Source organism: Dreissena polymorpha, chromosome 7, assembly GCF_020536995.1.
Source record: "Dreissena polymorpha isolate Duluth1 chromosome 7, UMN_Dpol_1.0, whole genome shotgun sequence".
NCBI lineage: Eukaryota > Metazoa > Mollusca > Bivalvia > Myida > Dreissenidae > Dreissena > Dreissena polymorpha.
In genome coordinates, this window is record NC_068361.1 from 87,312,599 (window position 1) to 87,340,320 (window position 27,722).

Here is a 27,722-nt window from a genome sequence, read left to right on the forward strand (position 1 = left end):
CTCTAAAAGCTCTTTGGGAGTTGGTAAATTGTATTTTTCCAAACATTTTCTGGCGTTTGATGCGAGTGTTTTACTATCTTGTTCTGCCATGAGCAGCTGTCGTCTGAGGATTTTATATTCAACAGATTCCGGTAGACGTGCAATATTCATAAACAGAGCCAAATAATTCCTGTCTAGTAGGAGTTCAATTGGTTTTCCACCGATGAGTGTGTATAAGGATGATGTTGATGTTCGTTCTGGTAGACCTTGTATTTGTTTTAAGACTTTCCTCTGATAACGCTCTAACTTTAGGAGGTTTGTGTGAGTAATGTTTTGGACTTCAATCCCATATAGGAATCTTGGAGTTACGTAGGTATTCCAAATCTTGTGTGCAACAATAGTTGAGAACCCCCTTCTTGCATGCAGACCCGGCCCTAATAGAGAATAGATAGTTCTCTGTGCAGTTCTTAACCTTTCTTCTATGTTGACAGTATTTTTTCCATTTCTATCAATACCAAGGTGTTTAACATTTGACACATTATAAATTTCCTGTCCATTCAAAGTTGCTTTTACAGTATTTTTATATTTGACAGTAAGAATTTCTGATTTTTCCGGGTTGATTTTGACTAGGTCACGAGATGTATTGAATTCAACGAGGTCCAACATAGCTTGCATCCATTACACCACGGCGACGTATAATGTTACCATTTTATTCAATGTATCTTTCTTAAATAAATGACACGCTTAGCGAATACGAGCTTATTGTGGAATACAAATAGAGGTAATTTTAGCTGAGCTAAATAAACTTATTTGTAATCTACACTTACCTGGCATTCTATATACAACATGTACATGTATTCAATCATTTCCACGTATTCCATACTTCAAAACGAAGGTGAAAATCAGAAAACTGCAGAAAACAAACGCTTACTGTAAATATTGCACAACGTAATGAACACAAAATGGCGTCATTATCGTTCGAGTGTTATTTTATTATTGCGGGCATAATGATGGGATAAATAGAGGATATTTGTTTGATTCGGTGGAATACCGATTTGATTTCACGAGTGATCATAAAAAATATATTTTGTATGATCACGAGTGAATTAAAATCGTTATAAAACCAAATCAAACAAATTTTCTTTTCATTTTATGCTTTTTTCGCCGTTTATTTACATTGTAAAAGAGTTTAACTGGAGGATTTCGCTAGAATAATGACGTCATTTCGTCGAAGAAATGACGTTATTTACAGTAAAGCAGTGAAAATTATCGATATTAGTCACTGTTATTTTTCACTGTTTGAAACAGTGAAATATCAGTTTTATTTCACTGATATTTTTCTATAAACAAACGGAAAGCATAAAATAAAACAAATTATGTAACTAGTAGCAATTTTCTTATCGATTAGCACACACACACACAACACAATACAGCTTTATTAACGGTCAAAATACACAGTTGACACAACTACATTTGACGAGTCCACTCCCAGCGCCTACGGAATGACTTGAAGGGTATCATTGTTTAACTTGCCTAAAACCCACAGGTTGTAATGGCGCGCTGAAAAGAACAGCAGACACTGTGTTAGTTCGACATGTTCAGCTTTGACTAAAATATCGATTCGTTTATAGACAATCATCAATCAAAACTGTTAAATAATAAATCGTATAGATAAAACGTGTATCACTAAACTTGTTTCAAAAACACCCTGTTTTGTTCTTAAGGATCCAGAGTAAGTCTTCAATTTTTCTTATAATAATTATAATGTTCAGCTTTCAATATGACAACAACATCGATTCGTTTATGCGCAATCTTCAATCAAACTTGTTTTAAAATAAATCGTTTAGATAAAACGTGTATCACTAAACCTGCTTTAAAAACACCCTGTTATGTTCTTACGGAACTAGAGTAAGGTTTAACTTTTGCTTTTAATAATGCCGGGTCCGAATCCCAGTACAGACATTGTTTTACAAGTATTCAACTTTTTTTCTTGATTGTATTTCTATTACTTTGGCGTGTTCTATATATAATAGTTTGATGCGTAAACATGAAACAACATTACGCAATTGTCTGAACGAGGACATTTAAATTGCTAGAGATATACTCTCCACACAATATCCAATTCATGCATGCATTTGTACGTTCTCTACACGAAAAACATTCATATCACATATTATTTAATAGTATATATAGCGTTAATTTGAGAGACGCTTCGGAAAACGGGGTTAAATGCATGTGCGCAAAGTGTCACTTAGACTAGGAACGACATATTCCGCTTCTATGATATGTTTCGTTTAAATAAAGTATTTTCTTAGCAACATCAAGTTAAGGTGGAAAGTGTCGTCCCTGATAAACCTGTGCACTGTCTAATATCGGATTTTTGTTTTGGTAAAAAACATTTTATAGTGTTTTATCTGAGAGTAATTGTACGTTTTGCAAAGACGAACAAAGACCAACAAATCAATACTGTCAGCGGCTTCTAGAAAAGACAAATGTAATATCGCCCACAAGGCATTGACTATATTTGCAGACTTAAACCCTAAATAATGCGTGTATGTCAGGGTTCATTTACATGTCATCGCTGAGTCTTCTCGACTACCTTATGTGCTGACCGGCGCCATATATACTGTGTGTATGCCAGAGTTTATTTACAGATCATCGATGAGTCTTCACGACTTCCTTATGTGCTGACCTGCGCTATATATACTATACCACAAGCGACCCTTATAATTGTATACGATAAGTGCACATGTTAATGTGGGACGTAACTTAACGCACATGCATTAAACCCAGTTTTACCAGAACGAGACTTATTTTATTATTGTACCATACCCTTGATTTGTTTGCAATCGTCGTAGTTACAGCCTCCGTCTCCGCAGCAGACATCGCAGTTTACGCTGTCATGTTGGCACTCTGCTGAGGAACTACCCGCACAACGACTCATAAATTCGAACACATTCCTCATTAATACTTTACACATCTGAAACAGAGATTGAAATAATCTTGAAGCTTTGATATTGATTCCGTATTGACAGTTAAACGTCGGTGCGCCCATTGTATTGCATTTTGTGTTCTGTTTGAGTTACATGTTTTCTTTGTCGACAACTTACACTTTTTGTGTTACAATAGGAGTTGTGCCCGGCTGTGGTATCTGGACTTTTACCTTGTTGAAATGAGCCTCTCTCTGAGAGAAGGCGGAAAGTATTGTCCCTGATTAGCCTGTGTGGACTGAACAGGCTAATCTGGGACGACACTTTACGAACATGTTCTAAACCACTTTTCATAGAGCGAGGCTCATATGTAAATGAGTGTGTTAATACATTTATCTTTTCTAGTGCTGGGTCTGTGGCTACAATAGTATTTATAATATTATAGAGCACATATTAGTTTGAATTAAACGAAATAGCTTGATTACACCAAATGTCAGCATAACTTTATTGCGCTAAGTGTAATATAAACGCTTATAAATAGAATTCTCTGGATCATATAACAACGATCTTATCATAACGCCATTGCTCGTTTCATTAAACGAATTATACTTTACGTATATACTAGTATTCACATTAGCAAAGTACACTTACTTAGCGTTTAATTTATTCAATTGGTGTATATGAAAATACACGATTGTCGTTGGTTAAGAATTGTCATTCATGAAACTGATTATATATGTATAATAACAAAGGCAGGTACAAAACAACAGTTTCAGAGGCTTGTCTGATTGATTCGGCACGCAACGTTTATGTTATTCTTATAGCATTACATTATCATATGCGATTGCGCTATTTGCATGCATGACCATTAACTGTATCACGACTCACGTATTTGTTCTGACACCCGTATTTGAACGTCATAGCCGATCCTGGATGGTACTCATTGTGGGCATAGCAAACCTGTCAATACAAACACGCATGCAATACTAATTATATTATGTGTCACACAGAATTACACATAACAAAACATAACTTTTTAACATCTCTGATATACAAATATGCAGGAACACCATAGTCATGTTCAAGCAAAAATTAATGAAAACGTTTTTAACATGTTTGGAAGTTTGAACATGACAATAAAGAAATACAGTATTTAATGTATTGTGTTATGTAAAATGATGAACGTGGCTCGGCTGAATGCTTGTTTGTTTTGCTTGTTTTTTTATAATGTAACATAAGTAAATTTGTTATGGTGACATGTATTCTCTAAAGCATTGATGTCCGATTCACATCCGTTTGATTTAAATAGATGTGACTTTTATTCTTTTATTTGGATCACAATTCTAATTTTCTATCGTAAACCTCCATCCAGGTTTCTAATGCTGTTAAGCAGTTGTGCTGAACTCAAAAAGGGGTTCCATACATAAAAAGATACCTGGTCGGTGTCACACGTAGTGAGAGTGATACAGTCCGAAGGTTTGGAGACTGATGCCTGATCAGACTTGGATGAGTCGCAGAAGTAGCATTGAGTTACGTTCGTATAGTCTAAAAGCACGTGTATAAAATTACATAAATAATGAACATGCTTTGCAAACCAGCGTATAGTTCCTGTGGAGAAAACATACAATATTAGTACATCTATTGAACAAAGTTAATTCAGCTGTGACTTTTAATTAAAATATTTTTATTATTTGATGTTTCGTTATATATTTGCTATGATAAATCATATGAAACATGACACTACTTGGTTTTCGAGGAACTAGGCATTACGAGAAGCGTTCAAGTATGAATGGATGTGGACGTTTTTATCAGACGGCATCGTGATGATCACAAGGAACCGACAGTCGTGGGCATATTTAGATGTAAGTTTTATACTGTATCTTTTTCCGTTAAAATCCGCTCAGTTGGGATGCATTTATGAAAAGCTAAACATTGTTAGTATAATAATATACCAGTATACAACAATGGTTGGTAGAGAGTCACAATACGCCGCGGCATTACTGTCCCATATGAGGATTCGTTGTATTCGTTGTATAGAGTGTTAAGACGTTTTTGGTGAAATTTGTTAAGTTAATTGACATAAAAACATGTATGTTTCGAAAGGTATTCGCTGTATTCATAATTTATTTGCGGGCTGGTTTTAATAGAAGGTAAAAATACTTATGGCTTCGACAAAACAGGAATGTCTGTACAGAAGTTTGGTGTTAAAAATTATGCGTGTTTTATGCAAAGAATATTGCATGTTTTATGCAAAGAAGTATGCGTGTTTTATGCAAAGAATTATGCGTGTTTTATGCAAAGAATCATGTGTGTTTTATGCAAAGAATATTGCGTGTTTTATGCGAAGACTTGTGCGTGTTTTATGCAAAGAATATTCGTGTTTATGCAAAGAATTATGCGTGTCTTCTGCAAAATACACTGTAAGGCAAATAGTAAGTATTCTTCACATCTTATTGGGAGTATTTCCTACCAATCTTAAACTTCTTTCGATACATTCTAAAGGTCCTTGCTTGCTGGGTTCTCAATATATTGAAAGATTAGCAGAAAAGGGCACTGATGCGCAAAAACATTGTTCAAACATTAAAACCATGAACAGTTTAAAACAAACGTCGTTGGTGACGTGATATGGGTTAAATTTAAAATTGACGAGGTAAGTCAACAGGCATCAATCACGAGTAAACAATGTAATTATACAATGTTATTTACATATCAAGGTTTCGATCTTCAATTTGCTAGACCTTAAGGAAAGTTTGTAAATACAAAGCTTTACAAGTCTAACGTTCTTCAAAAACTCATAACATATTGCAAAAAAAGAGGACACGGTGCATGTATGTCAATGTCATATTTCTGCATGACAATGCGTCATCGCACAAGGAGCGTATTTTATTTATTTTACTTTTTGTTAATGAATGGAAATGTTGGAGTGCTTCCTATACCTCTCAATAAAGCTAAACCTGCCCCTTGTTACTTGCTTAAAGGCAACACATTTCCTATGCCCAGCGCAAATATGTCGGTTCTCCATTGTCACGGTATCATCATTTAAGAATATATCGTAGCATTACAGTAAAATATGAAATACATTTAGACGTTTCATCAGAAGTCAGAAAGTTTACATATTTGTTAAGGGTAAATACTGAAATGGTACTCATTTTAAGTGTTGTTGAAATCTATCAATGATACATTTTAGTTTAAACCTATTTATTTTAGCTCGATTGCATCGAAAGCCTTAGGCTTATATAAACTCTCTCGAGTCCGTTTCCTGGGCCTAGAACCAGTACTTGGTGTCTTTGAGGGAGATCTAAAGAACGCTCCCACGGTGGGGATCGAACCCGTGACCTCCCGGTCGCTAGGCGGACACCATATCCATTACACCACGGCGAATTTTGTTTACATATTTGTTAATGATACATTTTAATGTATGTATATACTTTCATATTTGAACGCACCTTGGCTACTTCCACAGGGATTGGGGCAAGGTTTTTAGGGATTAATAAAGATATTTAAAAGCAGGAGGAAAATGACTCCGCGCTTGGAATTTGTATTGGTGAAATAAAATGTTTATAGGTGGAAATACTGAAATCCATAGTTATTTACCATCGTCATATATGCTTAATGCTCTGAAATGTTTATAGGATAAAACTGAGATAAATACTATGAAAAATCACATGTTGTGTTATTTATACTTTATTATAGAGTTATCTTCATGGTAATATTATATAATAAGTGATGCAATGCAGATAATTCACACAAGTGAGTAAATCTCAAAATGCTGGCATCTAAATCAAGTATTCTATACATGTATGAGAAACATGTGTTGGCAACTTAAAAACAAATACCAATTTGATTATCATATATATGAATATATAAAAGTAACTACCCGGTCTAATTCCACACAAACGTCTGTTGCAGTCGTCGTCGTTTGAACAGCATCTGATAACATGGAAAAGTGTGTATATTAACATTAAAGCCTCATAAACACTGAAAGTCTACGAATATTTCGTAAAATATTACGATATCCAAACATTTACGAGTGAACGCGAGATTGGCTTCGAGCAGCTCATGAGAACTACATCGTGCTTCTGATGCTGCCTTAATCCAATCTCTCATTCGCTCATAAATGGTCGGATAACGTCGCGGGAAATTCAAATGGAATATATTGTCGCACAAAAAATTAAAACAAACATTTTTATCTCGTTAAATATATGGTACCGAACCACATCTAGCTTTAAAATGTTGGCTATTGCTATAAAGAAAACTGATTTTTAAAAACAAATTTAACATGAAATAATTTTGAAATACAACTTAAAAATAATTTGTTATGTAGGATATACAATTGGATCATAAATTATGGAAGTAATTTCAGACGCACACGGTCAAAGGCATAATTTATCTTAATACCAATTAAGGTTGAAGTTCACATTTTGTATCAGGAGCATAATGAAAAAAACTCAACAAACACATACTTTGTGTATGCATAAATATATTTACAAATATAAAAACATATATAATCCGGTGATTTATGTTTAAACGTTATCAACACAAATTTGCATTTATAGTTATACTTGATTTTGTTTTAATAAAGTGAAACGATGCGTTGCCGGTTCGAATATATTTTCGGCAGCAGCGAAATAAAGCTGGTTTCAAACGCTTGGTATACGTTAAAACATATCCGATCGAAGGAAGTGTATGTGTGGGAAAAGTTTGAAATGGATGTTAAGACATGACCTGTAACCTTGTATACCTTCTGGGAACTTGAAAGGACTCGTATTTTAAAATGGATGAACATGTAACAGATTTTTATTTGGTAGCATTGGTTCTCGATGTGATGTATGTGTCAACCTACCACCGAGCAACGACGTGACATATATGATACAAGTTCTGAGAAATTATTAACAAATACTTATTTATTAAAATGTTCGGTGGTATTTACTTTTTTACACTAAAATCAAATATATTTTATTCTTGCTCTTGTATAGATGCTTCTTATTTATGTATTTTTAATTTAAATGTTGATCCATAATTTAATATCCAGGACTTACGTTATTTACACACAAAAAACATTAAAGCCACCCACCTTGAAATTAAATACATGGCAAGTATAATTGAGAAACGTATTTTATCTATGCCAATTAGAATATATATGTTGGTTACCAGGTAGAAATCCGTCTTTTTGCGTTTTAAAACTTACAAGTAATCGCGTTTGTCGATATGGACGTATACGACTAGAAATCCTATTTTCGGTTTTAAAAGCGGTACCGTTTGAAAAATAATAAATTACTTGCTAACAAGGCTATATATATTTAATTTAATCTAAATCAATTAGAATATATCTGGTGGTTACAAAGTAGAAATCCGTGGTTGTTTGCGCTTTAAAACTTAACAGCAATCGCGTTTGTCGAAATGGACTATACGTTTAGAAATCATACTTTCGGTTTTAAAATTGAAAAAAAACTTGCTTACTAGGCTAAAGATTTAATGACAATTTTGCACACTATCAAATTGCATCTATATGTATAGATTAACATGTATTTAATTTTAAGGTGTGTGGTTTTAAGTAATAACAGATACATAATAAGAAATGTTACTGTCACGTAAGAAGTGCGGATTTATTGAAGGTGTATTGAGAAGACAATTACAGCTTTTTGGGATCAAGTGGGTGGAAGAGGGCTTACTGTGAGCAACCGATGAGCTCCTCCCGCTTTCCGATTAGCTCCTCCCGCTTTCCGATTAAAACAGGTGTACCCCCTTTGCAGCGCTTTAAGTACCACAACAGAAAATAATATAACACAACAATTTTACTTTGTTTGACTGATCATTAGAAAATCAAGCATCTACAATAGAAAATCAAGCATCTACAACATGTATTACATTAGTTAATTATGCAAATTTCAAGTTTATAAGCATTTATATTGAAATTAGCCGTGTCTAACAAACTTGTTTGCTTGTTAATTGTTCTTAAAAATATGTATGTATTTTCATACATATTATGCATGTATAAATATATATATATATATATATATATATATATATATATATATATATATATATATATATATAAAAATATATATATATTAGCCGTTCCACGACAAAACCTGCATTAGTGACATCAGTTAGGACGTTGGGAAAATCCCACTTATTATGACGTCGTCACATGCGAGTTTACACAGTGCATTTACGCGGAGCTTAAATTATTTGTGATTCACGAATTGGTTTTAAGTGTTATTTCTGTTCTGTTGGATATAAATGGAGTTGGAGATAGAGGTAAATATATTAACTTATTTCATAATTTTATTTTGTAGAGATCTATTTGTATAAATACCGATATTGATGCAAAATTCGGTGTGACAAAGTTACGATAATAACAATGGCGCCCATTTGTATGCAAAACATGGATTTAAATCCGATCGCGATTTATGTGATGAATTCTTAACAAAACAAGGTCTCACAAATAATTAAAAATCATTGACATGTTTAATATGCAATAATTTAACCACAATTTAATTGTTATTAAAGTTTAAACTTATTTATATTGAAAGAAGCATACTAATCTTCGTCTCACGTTGAACTGCTTGAAACAATTTCAAAGTTGACTGTTGTATATTGAAATGTCCTTTTGATATGTTTGCGGTATAAAATGTTTTCTTCAAAATGGATCATTACTTACATTTTTTTAGTAAAATGAACGACATAGGTTTGAAATATGTCATTTGTAGTAAAATGATTCTACTTCATTTCGTTATGTTATTGTGTGATGCGCTTATAACATCAGTATTAACAGCTCAGTTGGTAAGCCAGAATCGTACCACGCTGAAGAACAGAGTTCGATTCCAGTCTGTTTTTATTTTTTTTAGATAATTATTTTAGGTCAAAATATTAAATGAAACAAGTGTTAAAATGAAAATGTAAATTAAAACGATTTTTTAATTTTATGTTGAATGCACATTATATAATCGATACGTCGTAATTGTTTTCAGGAGCTCGAAAGTATATTTTCTGAGCATTTTGGCAGAACACTATTATGTACACCTGCACATTCTCAAGAACTGTCATCCGATGACCAGATAGAAGGTGCATGTTGCGGTCATGGAAAACCGAATTTGGTCCTTCGTTTCTGGGCAGCCTGTGGAATCAAGCAGTCACTCCACTGACGATGATGGAAGTGATGACGGTGATGCGTTTTCACAAGATGATAGCATTCGACGTTTCCACGAATCTGGCTGTGGGTGTGCTAAGAAATGCCACGAGAAATTTGATGCCTCCTAAATCAGAACGCACACCCTTAATACGCGGGAAATGACGAGGGAAGAAAAGGAAATGTAAAGGCTTTTTGTGCGAAGGTCCCACAAATGACTCTACAAAGCGTTGGAAAAAAGAATGCGAATTCGTGCGCATACACGTTCAGATTGTTATTTGACATAAGACGTTGTGCATTAAAATCAATAAGGCAGTCATTGAAAAAGACAGGTCCGGGCCCACGCCGGCATGGAAATACAGGAAGGAAACCAAAACATGCTCTGGTCTTCACAGATGTCGAGCGTGTGGTCCAATTCATCTGCAACTATGCGAAAGAATTCGGAATTCCACAACCTGCAGCTCCGCGTGGGAGAGACGATACGGCACCGCTATACCTACACAGCGGTACAACAAAAATGAACATTTATAAGCTGTACAAAGCAAGCTGTCAAGAGGATGGCGTGCGTTTCGTCGAAAAACCTCCTCTCAGTCAATATGGAGTGCCTGCATCCCACATATAAAGGTTGCATCCGCAAGAGACGATGTGTGCGCGACCTGTGAGAAGCTGCGAAGAAAAACTTGGATTCGGTATCGGAAGAGAACAAACTAGCTTCCATTGAAGAAATACATAGTCATATTGGTTTGGCACAAAAAGAAATAGACCATTACAACAGTCTCATTAAAAAAGCAAAAGAAACGTCACATCTATGTCCAGCTTAACGATCAAACAACTTCACGTTAGATTTCGCGCAAAGTGTAGGTAAACCGCACCATGCACTACAGATGTAGCCATTACATTTCGCATCGTTAAGAAAAGTCCACATGTTTGGAATTAAAATTGATGGACAATCACGTCAATTAAATTAACTCATCGACGAAAATGAGAGCATCGGTGCAGATGGAACTAGTGCCCAAGAACCAAACGCTGTCATCTCGATGATAGACTACGTGCTCAACACCCATGGATGCGAAGATCTCTCGTGCACAATAAACGCCGATAATTGTTCGGGTGAGTTAAATTTTAATTGTGATCATTATAATTTCATATTGCGCAAAAGCCGTTTAAAACAAAATATAACGATAATATTGGAATATTTTATTGGTTATATTTATCGTGATAATAATAACGCGATTGTGATCATTATAATTTCATATTGCGCAAAAGCCGTTTAAAACAAAATATAACAATAATATTGGAATATTTTATTGGTTATATTTATCGTGATAATAATAACGCGATTCATAAAATGATCATAACATATTACAGTGATTTTAAAAATGAATGATGCTGAAAGTGTGCTGGTTATGACGACGACGACAACGATGGTTGTAAAGAAGATGATGATGGAAATAATAGTGATGTTGATGCTGATGACGATGAAGATGATGACCATTAAGTAAACGATGACTGATGAATATGATCTTGATCTCTTGATCAAAGTTATTGTTGTTGCTTTCAGGTCAAAACAAAAATCAGATTGTGCTTGGGTACTTCGCATGGCGAGTCCTGACACGGCGCCTGACACTTCAATCGAATACATGATGCAGGTTCCGGGTCATTCACGATGTTTGGTAGATAGTGGGTTCGCGCATATTAAAAAGCTGTACAGGTAATAAACCTCATCGTTGTTAAAAGTTAACATTTAATATATTAATAACGATTACTTAAATATGTTACTATTAGAAAAACACATAGTATTTTTACAAGTTTTATTTGCAACATAAATATACAAGATGATAATAAGTATTAGTATTGATGATATCAGAATAAATTACACGGTAAATGGTATCATTACATGTTAGTCCTTAAAGCATGTTATACATGTTGTGTTTTACTTATTTTATTGAACATGCGCTTCAGACGCTCGGACTGTGACATTATTCAGCAGCTAGAGGATATTGTCAAGAAGTCGTCTACTGCAAACGAGGCTGTCCGATATCCGACCTGGCGCTGGCGTGACTGGAAGACTTTCTTGTCTACATCTTTTAAAGCAATACCCGGGATAAAGTAGTGTGTCCAACTTTTTATAAGCTACACATTTTTCACATGTATGAAAATACACACACATATTTATAAATGCACACATGTTCCTCACACATATTTGTATGATGCGAGTCACCAAAATATTAAAGTGTAAGAACTCACTTGAAATTCAGCATGTTTATGTTTATTAATTAATTGTAAGTAATTATAAATTACTTAGTATTTAATTATTATACTTAATAATAAAACACATACTTTTAAGAAAAACATAGCTAAAAGACATGTCTAAAGATTTGCTCTGGCTAATGTGTTACAGGAAGTACCCGTACTTCAGGTTCGACTCATCGAGGCCCGGCACGGTTTTCGCGAAGAAAGCAACGGACCTACCAGCGGAAGAGTTCTTCATCATAAAACACAGGAAACTGCCCTCAGCAGAACCGTGCTTAATTAAACCGGCAGGGCTATCAGAGAATCGCGTGAAATATCTTTACAGAACTGTCCGACCATTTGTGCGACCATGTTATCAGGACCAACACCCACAGACTGATTGCATGTGATTACATCATGTATTCGAACATCAACCTAAACAGTTATTTTAATCCATGCGCCTGTTAATGCAGGGTTTTCCAACAATCTATTGTAATATTTGAATTAGTGTTTGATATTGCGAACTATTTACATGCTGTTAACGTCATGAATATGTCATTCCGATTGAAAATGACGCGACGTCAACATCTTTGTTGCGTGATAGTATGCGTATATAATGTTGTCATAGCAACGCTAAATAGTGGCGTACACATGTAATTTATACATCATTGGATTCGTGGATGAACGTACACTATGAAACTGAAAAAAAAACACGAAAAATTGCTTTTTTTGTCAATAATGCAGGTTTTGTCGTTGAACGGCTCATATATAACTAAACAAATATAAGTATACAAATCGCATTTTTGCAAGAGTAAATCCTGGCTAATTTATTATATCCAAATAATTTTTTATCACGGCTTCACAATACAAATTGTGGATAAAATGAGAGAGAAAATTAACGAGTTTCACACATGTATGATACTACATGAACATCGATTCTAACCAAGCATCGAAATGTTCATTTTGCAAAAATGTATGTTAATGTTTACAGAACTTTACCTTATTTCTGTAAATTATGTTTTATTAAGCAAATTATTAAACAACCAAGCACAAAATTGCGTGGTGGAATTCAAGCAACGTACTTACATCTCTTGATTGGCAACCTCCTCGGTACACAGTATTGAACGTTTCCGTCAACACCTGGTCCATGTAACATTCCTGTGAACGAAACACAATACCTGTCTATTAAAATTGCCAATTAAACGTCGTCTTTGTTTGTCTTATATAATCTTCTTAAGTAAACTCTCGTACTTAAGACAGCGATGGACTATTATTCCGAGGTTATTGATGACCTGGTAGTTGATAATCACCCCATGAAGTCAATAACCGCCGGAGGGCCGTAGACCTGAAGGACATTTTTGACTCATAATGGCTTGTAGCGCTGATCACTAACGTCTTAAACACGTTTGTTTTCGTATACAGAGCAATGTTATTAAAATTGCGCCCCGTATTTGAGTATACTTTTAAACTAAATTATATATTTTAGTAAAAAAATACTAAGTCGCAAAGTAATTGACTCTGTGTCCTAGTATAACTATTTGTGACCTCATGAATGTTTCTATTCAACAAAATTACAGGAGAATTACTCAATACAGTATTGTGTGACGAAAATGTGAATTTTTGTTACCGAAAAACATGCATTATCAAGTTATTATGTGTACACATTAAACAAAATCATTTACGCAGTGATTTTCAACACGATCATGAAATTATTTAATGTCAAACTTTAACGGTTAGAAAACAAGTGGTTTTGTTGATTAATTTCTTAACTGGGCAATGCTGACAAATGTCTAAGTACTGCATGGTAAGTTAAATGTTCGATTAAATAAGAATGTAAAAACCTGTATCAAATGTTTCCAGATGATCTGATCAATTATAACACTTATTCTTAATCAAAGTTTCTATGTAAGCAAGTTGTCTTAGCAACATGACATAGATCTATTACATCTTCGAGAATTAAACTGATAAGCTAGATTGACATCCTAAAACAAATCAGATTCTTCAACTTTGAACAACTTTGAAGAGGGAGGGTAGAACGATGAAAACATTTAACGTTTGCAGGAGTCGAAGATAACAGAGATTGGCAGCTCCTTCTTCCGATATATCCCGACTTTACGATATCTCGCGCATTACGGGATTTCGCGAGACCTTAAGAAAAATTGAGTAATCGCCATTTTGAATCAGAAGCAAGGTAAAATCAACTTTAGAGCGAAATTAGAGCGAGTACCATGTTAAATTTGACTTAATATATATTATTTTTCAATTGCTGAGTAGTTTTATCACCAGGCCAGTTCAGTAACCAAGCACCATCATAGGCGGTTACGGTAAGAATCGTTACAAATATTACTGCATTTTTACTCTATTTTCTGAAGCGACTAATTTTGCTTCAAAGTCAGTACACTTGTGACAACTAAAACGAATAAAAGTATTATCTGGATAGTTTTGAATTTAACATTTTATAAAGTGTTGATTCAGTTAAATGGCGACCCACATTTTCATAGTGATATTCTTTTAGATCATATAATTACACCAGAGTTTATTTACCCCATTTTGCAGATGCATGCCTTAGCAAATTTGATTTTCCATCTAAACTCTTCATAGTTGTAGCGACTAAAACTTCGAATATAAACTATGGATCACATCATATGTGCTATCATGTTCAAGTGAAGACTGAGCTGTATGGCTTTCCATATTCTGATTGGGATATACCTTTACATAATTGAATATTTCAAGTTTTAATTTACCCAATTTGTCACATACTTGCTTCCAGCCATTTTTATTTTCCATCAAGACGTGCATATTTCGAGTGACATAAACTACAAAAGGGTGCATTGCATCATATCATAACTGATTTTTTTGTAGAGTGCTGATGTTATTGTAATGTATTTTTTCCATATTTTAAAAGTGATATCCCTTTACATATGATTTGATTTACATCATTTTGTGGTGCATTCTTTTAGCGGAATTTTGTTTCCCTCCAAACTCTTCATAGTAACAGCGACTGAAACTGAAAACATATGCGATGAATTATATCATGAATAGTATCATTTTAAATTGCAAATTGAGGAAATTAATTGCCTCCCATATGTTCAGTGTGATATTTCTTTAAGTATCGTACCTTATATTTTATATATTGCGTTTTGTACTTGATTTATTCTCACAGTTTCATAGTGATATTCCTTTGGTAAAGAAAATAACACCAGATTGTATACACCCCATTTTGAAGGTGCATGTTTTAAGCCAAAAAAGTTTCTATCCAAACTCGTCATAGTTGCAGCGACTAAAACGGAAAACATATACATAACATATCATAATCGATGTTATTTTAAAGTTAAGATTTAGTTTAATGGCTGCCTATATGTTCATTGTGATATTTCTTTAAATAATAAAATTATGCAAGTTTTAATTTATCCAATTGTTAAGATATTTGCATACAGCCATTTTGATTTTCCGCGAAAACCTTGTATATTTTGAGTGACCAAAGCTAAAAAGGGGTGCATTGCATCATAATCCAAACTGATATGTTTATAAATTGCTGAGTGTACTTCATTTAGCCGCACATTTCATAGTGATATAACTTTGCATAACAAAGTTACACCAGATTGTATTTACCCAATTTTGTATGTGCATGTTTAAATTTTGTTTTCCATCAAACTCCTTATTGTTGTAGCGACAAAAACTGAAAAAATATACCGGTACAATGGACTATATCAGAAATAATATTATTTTAAAGTGCTGATTGAGTTTTATGGTATCCCTCATTTTCATAATGATGTTCCTTGAAGCAATCAAACTATACACGTTTTAAATCATCATAACTTGTTTTTCTAAAGCGCTGGTTTTATTGTATTTTGCCCATATTTGTTTTGTGAATTTCCATAACATTACTACTGACTTTTTTGCCCTATTTGGCAAGTGTTTTAATAAGGAAAATGGCAATAAAACTAAAAAAGCGTGTTGAAATTTCTATTTTATAAATAATATTTATATATATCCCATGATATTTGAAAAAAATACAACATGAATAAGACATAATTTTGTTACAAAGAAATGGGCTCAGGCTTAAAATTCGAGGAGGGAGATAATGTGAAAATGCTTGATTTCAAGCATTTCGATGACAGTTGAAAGGGGTTATGGCTTTCAGTTCAGTTGAGTTAAAGCTCAAATTCAACGTGTGCATGTTAATAACAATAAAGTGCTTTAAGTATAATATGATACAGGTTAGATGCCTCATTTGTATTGATTTCATAAACAATTAACAACTTAACATACCTCAGCAATGAAAATTGTATGGAGGCAATTTGCACACAGAGAAGGCTCCTTTCTTCCTTTCTTAACTTTCCTAAATATCCATAAAAAACACCAAGATAGATGTCAAATTGACACCAGTTACCAACGCTGTGTATGCTTCCATACAGAACTGCCAATTATGTCATCTAGTTGATGGCTATATTGTGATATGAAGACTGACAAGTCGCGAAAGTATGGAAAATTTACCTGTATGACATTCCAGCCACACGTGATCCACTACCGTTGTTTTTAATACAACTCAGAAAGACAGTAAGGATTGCAAACTCACTTATTGCCATTAGGGATTGTATTTGTAATGTGTTAATCCTTCATGATTTCGAAGCACCTATTTCGAATTAGTTTTGATTTCGGCGCCCATTGTAGCTTGAAAATATTCAAAGGTGTTATTTATGTACATATGCTCAAATATTTAACCTTACTGTTGTGGTTACACTGCACATTCTTATTGTCGACAACGGGAGCTGTAAATAGTAGGGGCTGAGTGCTTTAAGTACTTTAAGAGTATCCAAAACGGGTTCATTTCTTTTGGGCGGATGGATTCTTTTCGGAATTTTCCGAAACGAAGAGTATCGCCCATTACGTCATACAAAGGAAGCCTATGATTAGCGGCTAGCAACCCGAGTATCGGTTCAAGTATCGCAGCGCGGGATAGTATAAAAAGACGACACTGCAGGAACGCTAGCTTTTAACAAAGGAACTTTCGGCAAACAACATCTAAATTCATAACACATCTACTATCATTTGGAACCAATTAAACAATAACATTTCAACGGCAAGAGGAAGGCGGACTGAAGAATGGACACGTCAATAACTACTGAATCTCAATATAGATCGGGGACATGTGTTTATCGACGACTGCTTCTTAAACTTAAACATTAACTTTAATGATACGTTGATAGTCATTATTAATTTCTTCATTAACTTAATGCTCAAATAGTTTATTGTAAGCTTATTGTACGATTATTGTTCTAACAACAATCACCAAGTAAGAAATATAATAAAGATTTGTTGATAATCAAATTAACTTGTTCGTATGTTGTTTGTACTCCGAGACAGTTTTCCCTCATTTAGAGTATCATATTCGGATGATATTGCGGTCCGCATAGGTACGACTTCGCGTTACAATATGGATGGTGAAATGTACCTTATCAGTGGCTGTATCTCAATTTGATTATGGAATATATTGATTACCCCCCCCCCCAATTAAATAAACGTTTTATAATAAACATTTATAATTGTGTTCATTCTTATTCGCAATCTTACTTTATGTTAATCAGAGTAAATTGTTACAAGTAAATTAGTATAAAGAATTGTTGGGATATGTGTTGCAGTTAAAACAGTTGAAGAAACTGCTTGATTAAAAAGTGCTTCAATTTTATAAAGTAAGGATTTAATATATATAAATATATATATTATTTCAATAAAATACTTATTTAATACTTAATATTAGTTTTTTATGGTTTTATTTTAATAAGGTGATCTATGGATACTAAATCTAAGAATTTATTTTAAAACAGGTGCTTGTAAATCAAATTATAATACATGTATATATGTGTGGAACGTAATTTAATAAGGTGTCTTAGCTCAGGTACCGTAAACGTTAATACCACACAATACCTGGTGTTAAAGGGATCTTTTCACGGTTTGGTAAATTGACAAAATTGAAAAAAGTTGTTTTACAATCGCAAGTTTTCGTTTTAGTTATGATATTTGTGAGGAAACAGTATTACTGAACATTTACCATAGTCTAATATAGCCATTATATGCATCTTTTGACGATTTAAAAACATAAATTTTTTAAAGCGTTGCAACGCGAAACGATTGAATAATTGGAAGAGTTCTGTTGTTGTCGTTTAAATTTGTAAAACTACGAAGATTGCTTATATAACGTATACAATACGCCTCAAATGTATGCTTGGCAGGATAGCTCAGTGAGTTAATGCGTTTTTACTCCAGGATTCCGGGGGTCACTGGTTCGAGCCCTGCTGCGGGCTACTTTTTTTCCTTTTTTAAATTTTATTTTTAATTTCTCACTGCAGCTTTTAAAATCCAATGTTTACATTAACAAATATAAAGCATTTAATGACACACTTCAAAACATACCAAAATCTGTGAAAAGGCGCCTTTAAGACAAATAATTAAAATTGTGTCTTTTACCAGGTATTGTGTGGTGAAATTGGTGGATTTGTTGTTTAATGTCTTTTTGAGTTATGAATTAATTAATTTAAATGAAGTTCATTTATTTACAAGAAAAGGAATTCTGTATTATGGAAGTTACAATGCAACTTTGATTAAACACAAGTAACCTCTATTGTAACCGTAAGTGGATTTTCGCAACGTCAACTGTAGTAGTCTGTTATATCTGATGGAAAAATTGCAATTATTAAAATGTGCAGTTGCACGTCAATTGAACAGCCTGTATGCTATCGGTGTGAAACTCTGATAGAACGAAAAATAATTTACCCATGAAACATTATAAAAGTATGATGTTAACATGTATAGTTGCTTATATGCCTTCTTAATACATTCCATGAGGCCTGTTGTGACTGACCTAGAGAGTTGTGGCTGACCTGTCGGAAGCGCGTAAGCGCATGCGCCATAAGGAGACGCCTGGAGCTAGACAGAGTGTAAAACGTACATTCAGTGAAATACGTTTGTTATAATTACTAATAAATTGGGGTATATTTTAGTAAGTGTTGAGTTTTACGTGGAAAATAAATAGAATACAACAGGCCTTTATATTTTTATCTAAATTTATAATAGCACATAACTTATGTGGTGTTGTATCTAAATTGCTCATTTGTATTTGCAGTTTGACGATGCCTCGAAGGAAACCACTGAGTTATGGGGTGCAGAAGAAGCACGAGTGATCACGACCTATACTTCATGAATCATCCCAAAATTCACTTGGCGATGGTTTCCTGCTCGATGATGATGACTACATAACTAAGAACAGTGAGAATGATACTTCTTTCAACACCGCATTCTATGAAGACAAAGCAACTCAGTGCTGTTCGCCATCGTCAACAACAGCACCACACTCAACAGCAGCTGAAGTTGGAGACCTCTAAGTTGAGATAACTGTGCCTACCAGGGTTGATCGTTAACATACTGAACGAAGTGGTGTCCCAAAGCCATTTATTGTCAATACGCACGCTAGAGACAAGGATATTCTCTGTTGACATTCAGATCAAAGCAATGACAAAACATATGCAATTATGAAAGTATGTGTTAATGAAGCAGGACAAACTACGGTGTATTTGCATGGTACGGAAGTTGCCCAGTACCTTTTGTGGTTTATAAATTTCTAGTGAGTATCTTTTTGCTTTTTAAAAAATTATCCTTTCACATATAGTGTGTCGTATGTGTAATTTTCTTTTTTAACCGAAAAACCATATAAAACAAATTACAGGTATGTATAAATTCTCATATTGTCATACTTAAGATTACTAATTATTGTTTGAAACATTGTTTGTGATGAAAAAATCCTATATGATTATGGATTTTCTTTAACTTTTAACATTTATAACCTTTCTCATTCGATAATGGCTTTTATGCTTACATGTATGTTGCCTGCATGAGTTCAGAATAGTAGCTATTTACTTGCAATATTCTATTTGTAATATCAATAACTTGCTTAATACGTGTAATTTTTGATACATTGCTGAATTTGTTATGCCAGGTGTATTGGTATTTGGTAATAAATTATGAATTTGTTATGCAATGTCATTATACTGTAAAAACTATGATCAAGTATTATTTTATTACATGGACTAAAATTGTTACTATGATGGTTTATAACGAGATCGTATGATCACAAATGGTTTCATAGGCTCCTCTGTAGTAGCCGGGTTTTATGTCATATAATATAGCATTATTTACACAAAAGGGCATACCTTTTTAGTTTAGCTTATGCTTCTATACAACATGCCCTCGGAATCCAGATATGCTTGTCATTACCTTTTTACGTTCTGGGCACTTATACACAACTTACTGATGACCTGTAAAAATTCACTATCACAATGTTCATCATAATCGGAATACTTAGAAGTAAATCCACATTTAAATACTCGGCATCACATGGCATAAAATCCGTCTACGACACGGTGAAGATACACAGAAAAGCGACTAAATGCCTGCACCGAGATGCTATATATCGAATAATGTCACAATATACGGTTCTGAAGATTTCTATATTCATACTCTAGGCGGTAAATGTTCTAATTGGTAAAATTGTGAATTGAATTTAGCGGTTATTAAAGAGAACGACGAACAACAAACATTAAATTAGAGCAGACCAAACACAAATGCTCTCTGTAATGCAAATGTATTTACAGCTTAATTCAAATTATATTACAGATAATTGGCATTTGGATTAATCAAGTTAAAGCACAGCAATTAAAATGAAAAATAAACATCTTATTATAGGAACCATAAATACGTTGTGTGTTGTATCGCTCCTTTTATTGAATACTTTATCATATTTCAAAGGCATCTTTAAATACCGTTAATCGTTGTTTTGTCAAACTGGAGCCGGATATAATCGCTAAATAAAACAATTAGGCTTGTGATTTATTTTAATTGACACATTTCAATTGTATGATATATACCGCATACATTCTCATGTTAATAATACGTAACAGTCCAATTGTTTCAAATCACAAAAACTGGAACGCGAAATCGTGTTTTAGAAATGTTGATAAGCGTGTTAACTTCCATGGCAACCGACAAACAGGTGCGCGCTTAAACTTATCTCGCCGAAACCACGCGTTGTGCGAGAATTTGCCGATATTTCTCGAGCTGCCTTTCTCTGTTATCTACCTCTCTTCTTTTTTGTAACGTTCAGACTTCGTGTTTTCTTCGGTCTTGATAGTTATTTCGTCAATAGTCGATAGCGACTGTAGACGCCGTCTTGAAAGGAATTGTAACGTACTTGCATAATTGCCGAGATGTCGGCTTCAAAACAGACCGCATTATTGGGGTAAGCGTTCCATACATGTGAACCAACCACTTTTGATATTTCTTAAGTAATAAAATAATATTATTACTACCAGTGTATTACTTAATTCATAATTTGCGTTATGCATTTATCCGCACGTCAATTACCACAATGACACTTGCTTAGATTGACCAGCGAACACTTCATAAGATACAGCAAGAATACTAGTCGGTCAAATATGCCATAATAAAGTAAGGAGATGAAAAATGTTGCTTATTTTTTCAAATAAAATCGACCCTTATTTGTTGTGACAACCCTAAACTTTGTTTGAGGATTTACATGTTGAGATTTTCATTATTTTTGCTAAAATCACTTAGATAAATATAAAGTCTGAGATCCTGTTATGCTACATTCAATTAAATTGAATTGAATTGAACGTAACCAAACTTTCCTAACGAAAGAATGTTCAACCGATTTAAAGGATGTCTGAATTTCATTGCATATTGTTCTTAAATTTGAAAACAAAAGAACAATTTAACTGTAAACAAAGTTCACCAAACCTATTAACCCTATGTTTTTGAAAACAGCAAATGACTTGTGTTGCCTTTTCCATTAGTATTTCTAAAAAGGTTGATTACCGCCTACATGTTACGATTCTTAAAACTAACTCAAAGTCGAATCCATTTTTATTAATTTTCAGTCAAAAAGACGAAAGCAAATCAGTGTGTTTGCTGTGCAGTGTTTTATGAAATTCATGAGTTGATGTATATTACTTTGTAAACACAGCCTAACCTGACCTTTATATTTTGTATGTAGTTTGGGGTCAACAATTGATTTAAAATAACCTATTGCAATTCATCTATCTGCAAACGTATTTTAAGAAAATAAAAGGCCAAGATCGGCTATCACTGCTTCACATTTGCGCTCTTATACAAAGTTTACCTGATCATTGTTTTACGTGCAATTTCTACACCATTTAAGTCAATGTATGTGTATGAAATAGAGTGACCACAATTCTGATGAGTCCCTATTTATATTTACTCACACCAATTACCTTCCTACAAGAGGTATGACTATGTGCATATATTGAATTGCATTCTTTTAGAAACAATCGCATTCTAGTGTTTTCGATATGGCCAATATAATGAGTGCGATCGTTGTACTATTTGACAAATAATGACAAATCACGTTTTATTACCTCGGTCCTATTGTCGCATATCGCCTGCTTTGTGCAATCTCTTAGCTCCAATGCGTTGTTGCATAGTCGACATTTCAGTTGATCCGCGAGCGGGATTTGGGCAAACACTATATTGAATATATAAACATCATATTTCGACTTCAGCACAGTGCACGGCATTATTTTCACATATTTGGACATCGACTTTCGTTTGATAATCAATTAACCTTATACAACCAATTGGAAGAAAGTGGATGTTCAACAAAGTAAAAAACGACTACATATAATATTATTTGCATGGTCCTTAAATTGAATATAAAATAAACCGTGAACGTTTTTATTTTCATTAATTATCGAAATATAACGTTCGGCAACCAGTACAAATAGATCTTTACAATAATAAGATGAATCTGAGAAAAATAGTAAAAAAGATCGATCGTAAAAAAAGTCATTTGACTGCATTTGTTTGCATAATATCCTTGATAAGTACGAGCAGTAAAAGCATGCATATTTAACGCAAAATTGACAAGCTCAAAAACGAAATCAAATTTGTTTTAAACACACACAAAGTGATTACTTACCACCAATCAAGAAGAAAGCGACCCCAATAACAAGCCTTGTACATGTATCTAAAATCATACATTTATTAAAGCAAACACGAATTATTATTTTATATCATATTTCATGGGACCCCACTGTATCGCGGTACTTGTCGAAAAATCAATTACTTTGTAGCAAAAAATCCGATATATTCCATAAAGTTTATGTTTAATCCCTAAGAAAATCATTATTTCACAAAACAATCGCATTTATTTTACATTGGTGTGAGAATTAAAGACGTAACAGCATAAAGGTCATAACCTGTCAAATCATCCGTAAAATCTATGTCACTCCATTATATCGCGCTAATGTTACAAAAGGAAAAAAATTCAAGTATGGTGGGCAACAATTGCCATAAATTTTATAATAGGTACATAACATATTATATCATCATTATAAACAATGTAAAACACAATTTTGTTAAAAATAAGATTTTTAATTTTTTTTTTACTTTTACACAGAGAATTAATCTGTGTTTTCAGTCGTAAAACTGTAAACATGTTTCTTCACAATGAGGACACAGAAATTCAGTGTCCCGTCGTATTACTCTCACATTTGTACATAATTTCAAATGAGTCCAATGTGGACATTTGTCACATTTTCCCCATGTCACCAATGTTATTTATGGGAACTTGTCAATATCTGCAGGCTCAAATCTATTGCAAACGCAACATGATTCCGATTCAGCCTCAATGTCCTCATCGCTGTCCGCATCCTCGGGACTCAAAATGGGCACATGTTGTTTGCCGAGTCCAGATGTACTCGGCTTAGGTCTCTTTGGCGTGTCCTTTTCTTTATCTTCGGTAGTTTGTGGTACTACAATTTTGTTTGCTGCGGCTGTAAGTTGCTGGACATTTTTTTCGTGCATCAAGTTGCCTGTGATTTTGAATGGAGGCACGATCGTTTGGGTTTCGGCTTCAATGCTTTTGTAATTGTCTTTTTGGTGAAGAAATCAACAGCTGGTGACTCTAACTCATGTGGTGCATCAACTGCATTCTGCATCTGGATTGGTGTATATTCGTTATTATGTATGGTTGATTCGCATGCAAAATCAGGTTCACGAAATATTGTTGATGGTGCGGTCTTTGAGTCATCTATTGCCGATTTGTTGAATGGAGAAATTCCGGTCTTCTTGAAGGCTGATATTAGATTCTCTGGAGAAAGGGCTTTGAGATAGGGCTTTGATGTTAGTTCGGCAATGTTGTATTTGGTGATGTTTAAACCAGGATTTAACTTCATGAAGCGCTGACACTCCTGATAGTAGATATTTTTGAAAGGCCCGAAAATGCCTACATCCAGGGGCTGTGTTAAATGACTCGAGTGTGGTGGCAGAACGAAAAGGATGATATTGTTCGCTTTTGCCCATTCAGCCAATGTTAACGAAATGTGCGATCGGTGACCATCATAGAGTATCAGTGTTGGATATTCGCTGTCTGTTGAAACATACGAAATGAAGTGCTTCGTCAGGTAGTTCAGGAACGCCGATGTATTTGACCATCCAGACTTTGACATCTCCCCTGCTGACCCTGGGCATGCACCATTCATAAAGTCATCGTTCCAACGTTGTCCTGGGAATACATAATATGGTGGCACACTTTGACCAGCAGCATTTCCAGCTGCAATGATGGTAACTGTCGATGACCGTGCAGATGTTATATTTTGTGGCACAGTGTCCTTGTTACATATGATTTTTGGTTGGGTGTGTTCACTGTTCACACCAGATTCGTCGATGTTGAATATTTTTTGTGGTTTATCTAAAATGTTGTTGTCTGTGAGTACATTGAAAAGTTCATCATAGTATTTATTTAGTGTTTCTCTTGAAGTTTTTGCTCTGGATAGATCTAGTTTTTGAGGTTTTGAGGATTTCAGTTCAGGCCATCGTTTACAAAAGCCGTAGAACCAGTTGTCACTTAGGCTTTTTTGGTCGGGTTTCATGGCTTTACCCAAAGACTCGGCAAAATCTTTCCCCATATACTGTACCGATTTCTTTGAATACCCAAACCCAATTTCGGCCATTTTTTCGCTGGAAATATGACGATAACAAAAACGAAAGTGCGGAGTAACTAGTGTAAACAACCGGTAGGTGGCAGTGATATCGAAATATTACGAGTTATAAAAATAGCGCGATACAGTGGGGCCTGCGATACAGTGGGGTGTGAGTATTTATTTGAACGCGTTGGCCATAACCTTAACAAATGCAATAAATAATGACACTGTCAGAGCGTAAATGATTTCTTAACATGCCTAGAAATACATTAATACCGTTAAAATAATCCTATATTTATCTGTATACAACGTAGTTTTTGCTATTAAATACTTAACATTGTTAAAACATATAAACATATAGCACGTGACGAGGTCATGACCTGTCGGTTACAGGGGCGGGCTCCTTGAATAGTCGAGCGGCATTGCTGTTAGGAATTGCTTAAAATATGTTGCATGTGATGGGAATATCAAATACCCGCGAATATAACAACCATGTTAACAATCGGGAGTAAAGAAACAGAAACAAGTAATGGACAATGTAATTGAGGAAGTGTTTAATTTAGTACACGTCGTGTACATAGCTACACATTTCTAGCACGTTAATCATACACTACGGCAATGAGAGATTATGGCGTAGGAAATGATCAGACTTGTAACAGATCTAAAAGACTTGACTCGAACGAGAAAAGCATGACAATACCTTATCTGACAAAACAAGGGTTATTGATCAAATAGTTCGAGAGGCAGTTAAGTCATTTAAAAATATTGTTAGTGCCTCAGGCGACAAATACAAAACAGCACACGGTGATGTGTCTGTTATGAATCCTAGAAACATGCTAATTAAAAAAGCAGTAAACAGGAATGCGACACATGTAACCCACTTTCCTAAACGAAAAGACCTAACGTGGCCGCCAAAAGTAAAAGAAAAGTATACGTGCTTAGCGGAAGCGGCGACCGGGAAGACACAATTGTCATCAACGCGTCTGAGGACCACTCTTTGTCCTTCATCTACGCAGAAGAATGGGGGGCAGCCAACATGCGACTCCTTTACCATATCCTAAGCACCGGCCTGATGAAACGCAACAATGTCGAGTTCTACCTAGCTTACATTACACAAATTTTTGACTTCACAAAGAATAACGAACTCAATATTGAGCATGGGTTTCGTTTGGTATTCTTTCCACACATACAGAACTTCAAATTCTAATCAAATCGTTACGTCACGCGACAAAAAAAAATTGTACCTTCGATGCAACATAATGGAAAAACTATAGTGCCCCTTTGAAACTAAGTATCGGTACCGTCACAAAGCAGCCAGGATACCCGCCAAGATGGACCAGTTAAAATTTACCCGATCTATGAGCCTGAACTATTAAGAATTGAAGCAGGATTTACCTGTGGATGCTTGTGATCGCAAGTTCACTCTAAGGTCATACTGATAAAATTGCAGCAGACCAAGCGGTTAAGCGCTACACGAATACGATTATGTAAGGACGGAACCCTTTAGATAACAAACGTTAAGATGCAGCGGGTTACATTACACCGAATTCTTTCATAATAAAGGTCCACGTGATCGATGCTTAAGGAAGTGTGAAATTGCATCAATAAATTATCAATTATCTGGAGACTCTCATAAAATATTTATGATCAATAAACGCCTTCCGTCTGATACATCAATGTCGCCAAAGTTATTTAATCTTATAAAACAAACCGCGGGAAAATTTATTACAAGAAAGGGTTTCAAGAAGATTATTTGTTATTTAGATTTATTGTCATTATCGCTTAACCGTGCGACCAAACCAAAATATTTAACTTGAATTCAGACGTCTGTTCCAGGAATAAAGATGCCAAAGAAATTATAACAAAGTCGAAGGGTCGTTCCGAAGATTATTATAAATTGGATTTGCAGTAGGTTTCGAAAGTGATACCATTATAGACAAAGACAAATCTGGTAGGATTTAAAGAAAACACTAAAGTGTAAAAATATTTCATAGCGCCAACTTCAAAGTATTATTGGGAAGTAAACTGGCTTTCACAATTTATTCAAAGAATATGTAACTTCAAACCGCACACAATAATCCTAACTTGATATTTATGTTTAAAATCAAGACTAATTACAGTTTAAAACACATAAATTATTAAGTTTTACTCACGCATTTTCACACGCGTTTTTTTTTCTTCTGAAAAGGTAAAGTGTTGCATTAGGAAACAAGTGTCAGTGAATCTTTATTCAGCGCACAGGTCAGATAAAGGCTGCCTAGGCTGATAAGATTTCTACAACAAGAGTGATAAAAAGGCCTACGAATTTAAATGAGAGGTAACAGAATAGCAGGGCCTGTTTTTATAGCTCTTAAAAAACAACAACAAGACAAAAATGTTTTCGAAAGCGAGTAAATACGATCGTAGTTATATTTGGTTAAAAACTGATTAAATGTT

General features: G+C 34.3%; 3 protein-coding genes across 11 annotated transcripts in view; 1 reads left to right on the forward strand and 2 right to left on the reverse strand.

Moving 5' to 3' along the window:
- The window catches only part of LOC127837573 (high affinity copper uptake protein 1-like), a 142,231-nt gene that overhangs the window by 95,161 nt on the left and 19,348 nt on the right, over positions 1 to 27,722 (forward strand). The gene's annotated exons all lie outside the window — the stretch shown is intronic.
- Positions 1 to 27,722, reverse strand: part of LOC127837565 (outer dense fiber protein 2-like) — a 205,198-nt gene that overhangs the window by 73,425 nt on the left and 104,051 nt on the right. The window lies entirely within an intron of this gene.
- LOC127837584 (uncharacterized) lies at positions 1,400 to 27,558 on the reverse strand. Its single transcript, XM_052364834.1, has 10 exons — positions 27,440 to 27,558; positions 23,282 to 23,329; positions 22,722 to 22,828; positions 13,360 to 13,431; positions 8,582 to 8,664; positions 6,787 to 6,839; positions 4,345 to 4,454; positions 3,798 to 3,869; positions 2,812 to 2,959; positions 1,400 to 1,539 (listed from the first exon to the last, which is right to left on the reverse strand). Exons 1-10 carry the CDS (start codon positions 27,486 to 27,488, stop codon positions 1,475 to 1,477), a joined length of 807 nt encoding a protein of 268 aa, XP_052220794.1. The 5' UTR covers positions 27,489 to 27,558; the 3' UTR covers positions 1,400 to 1,474.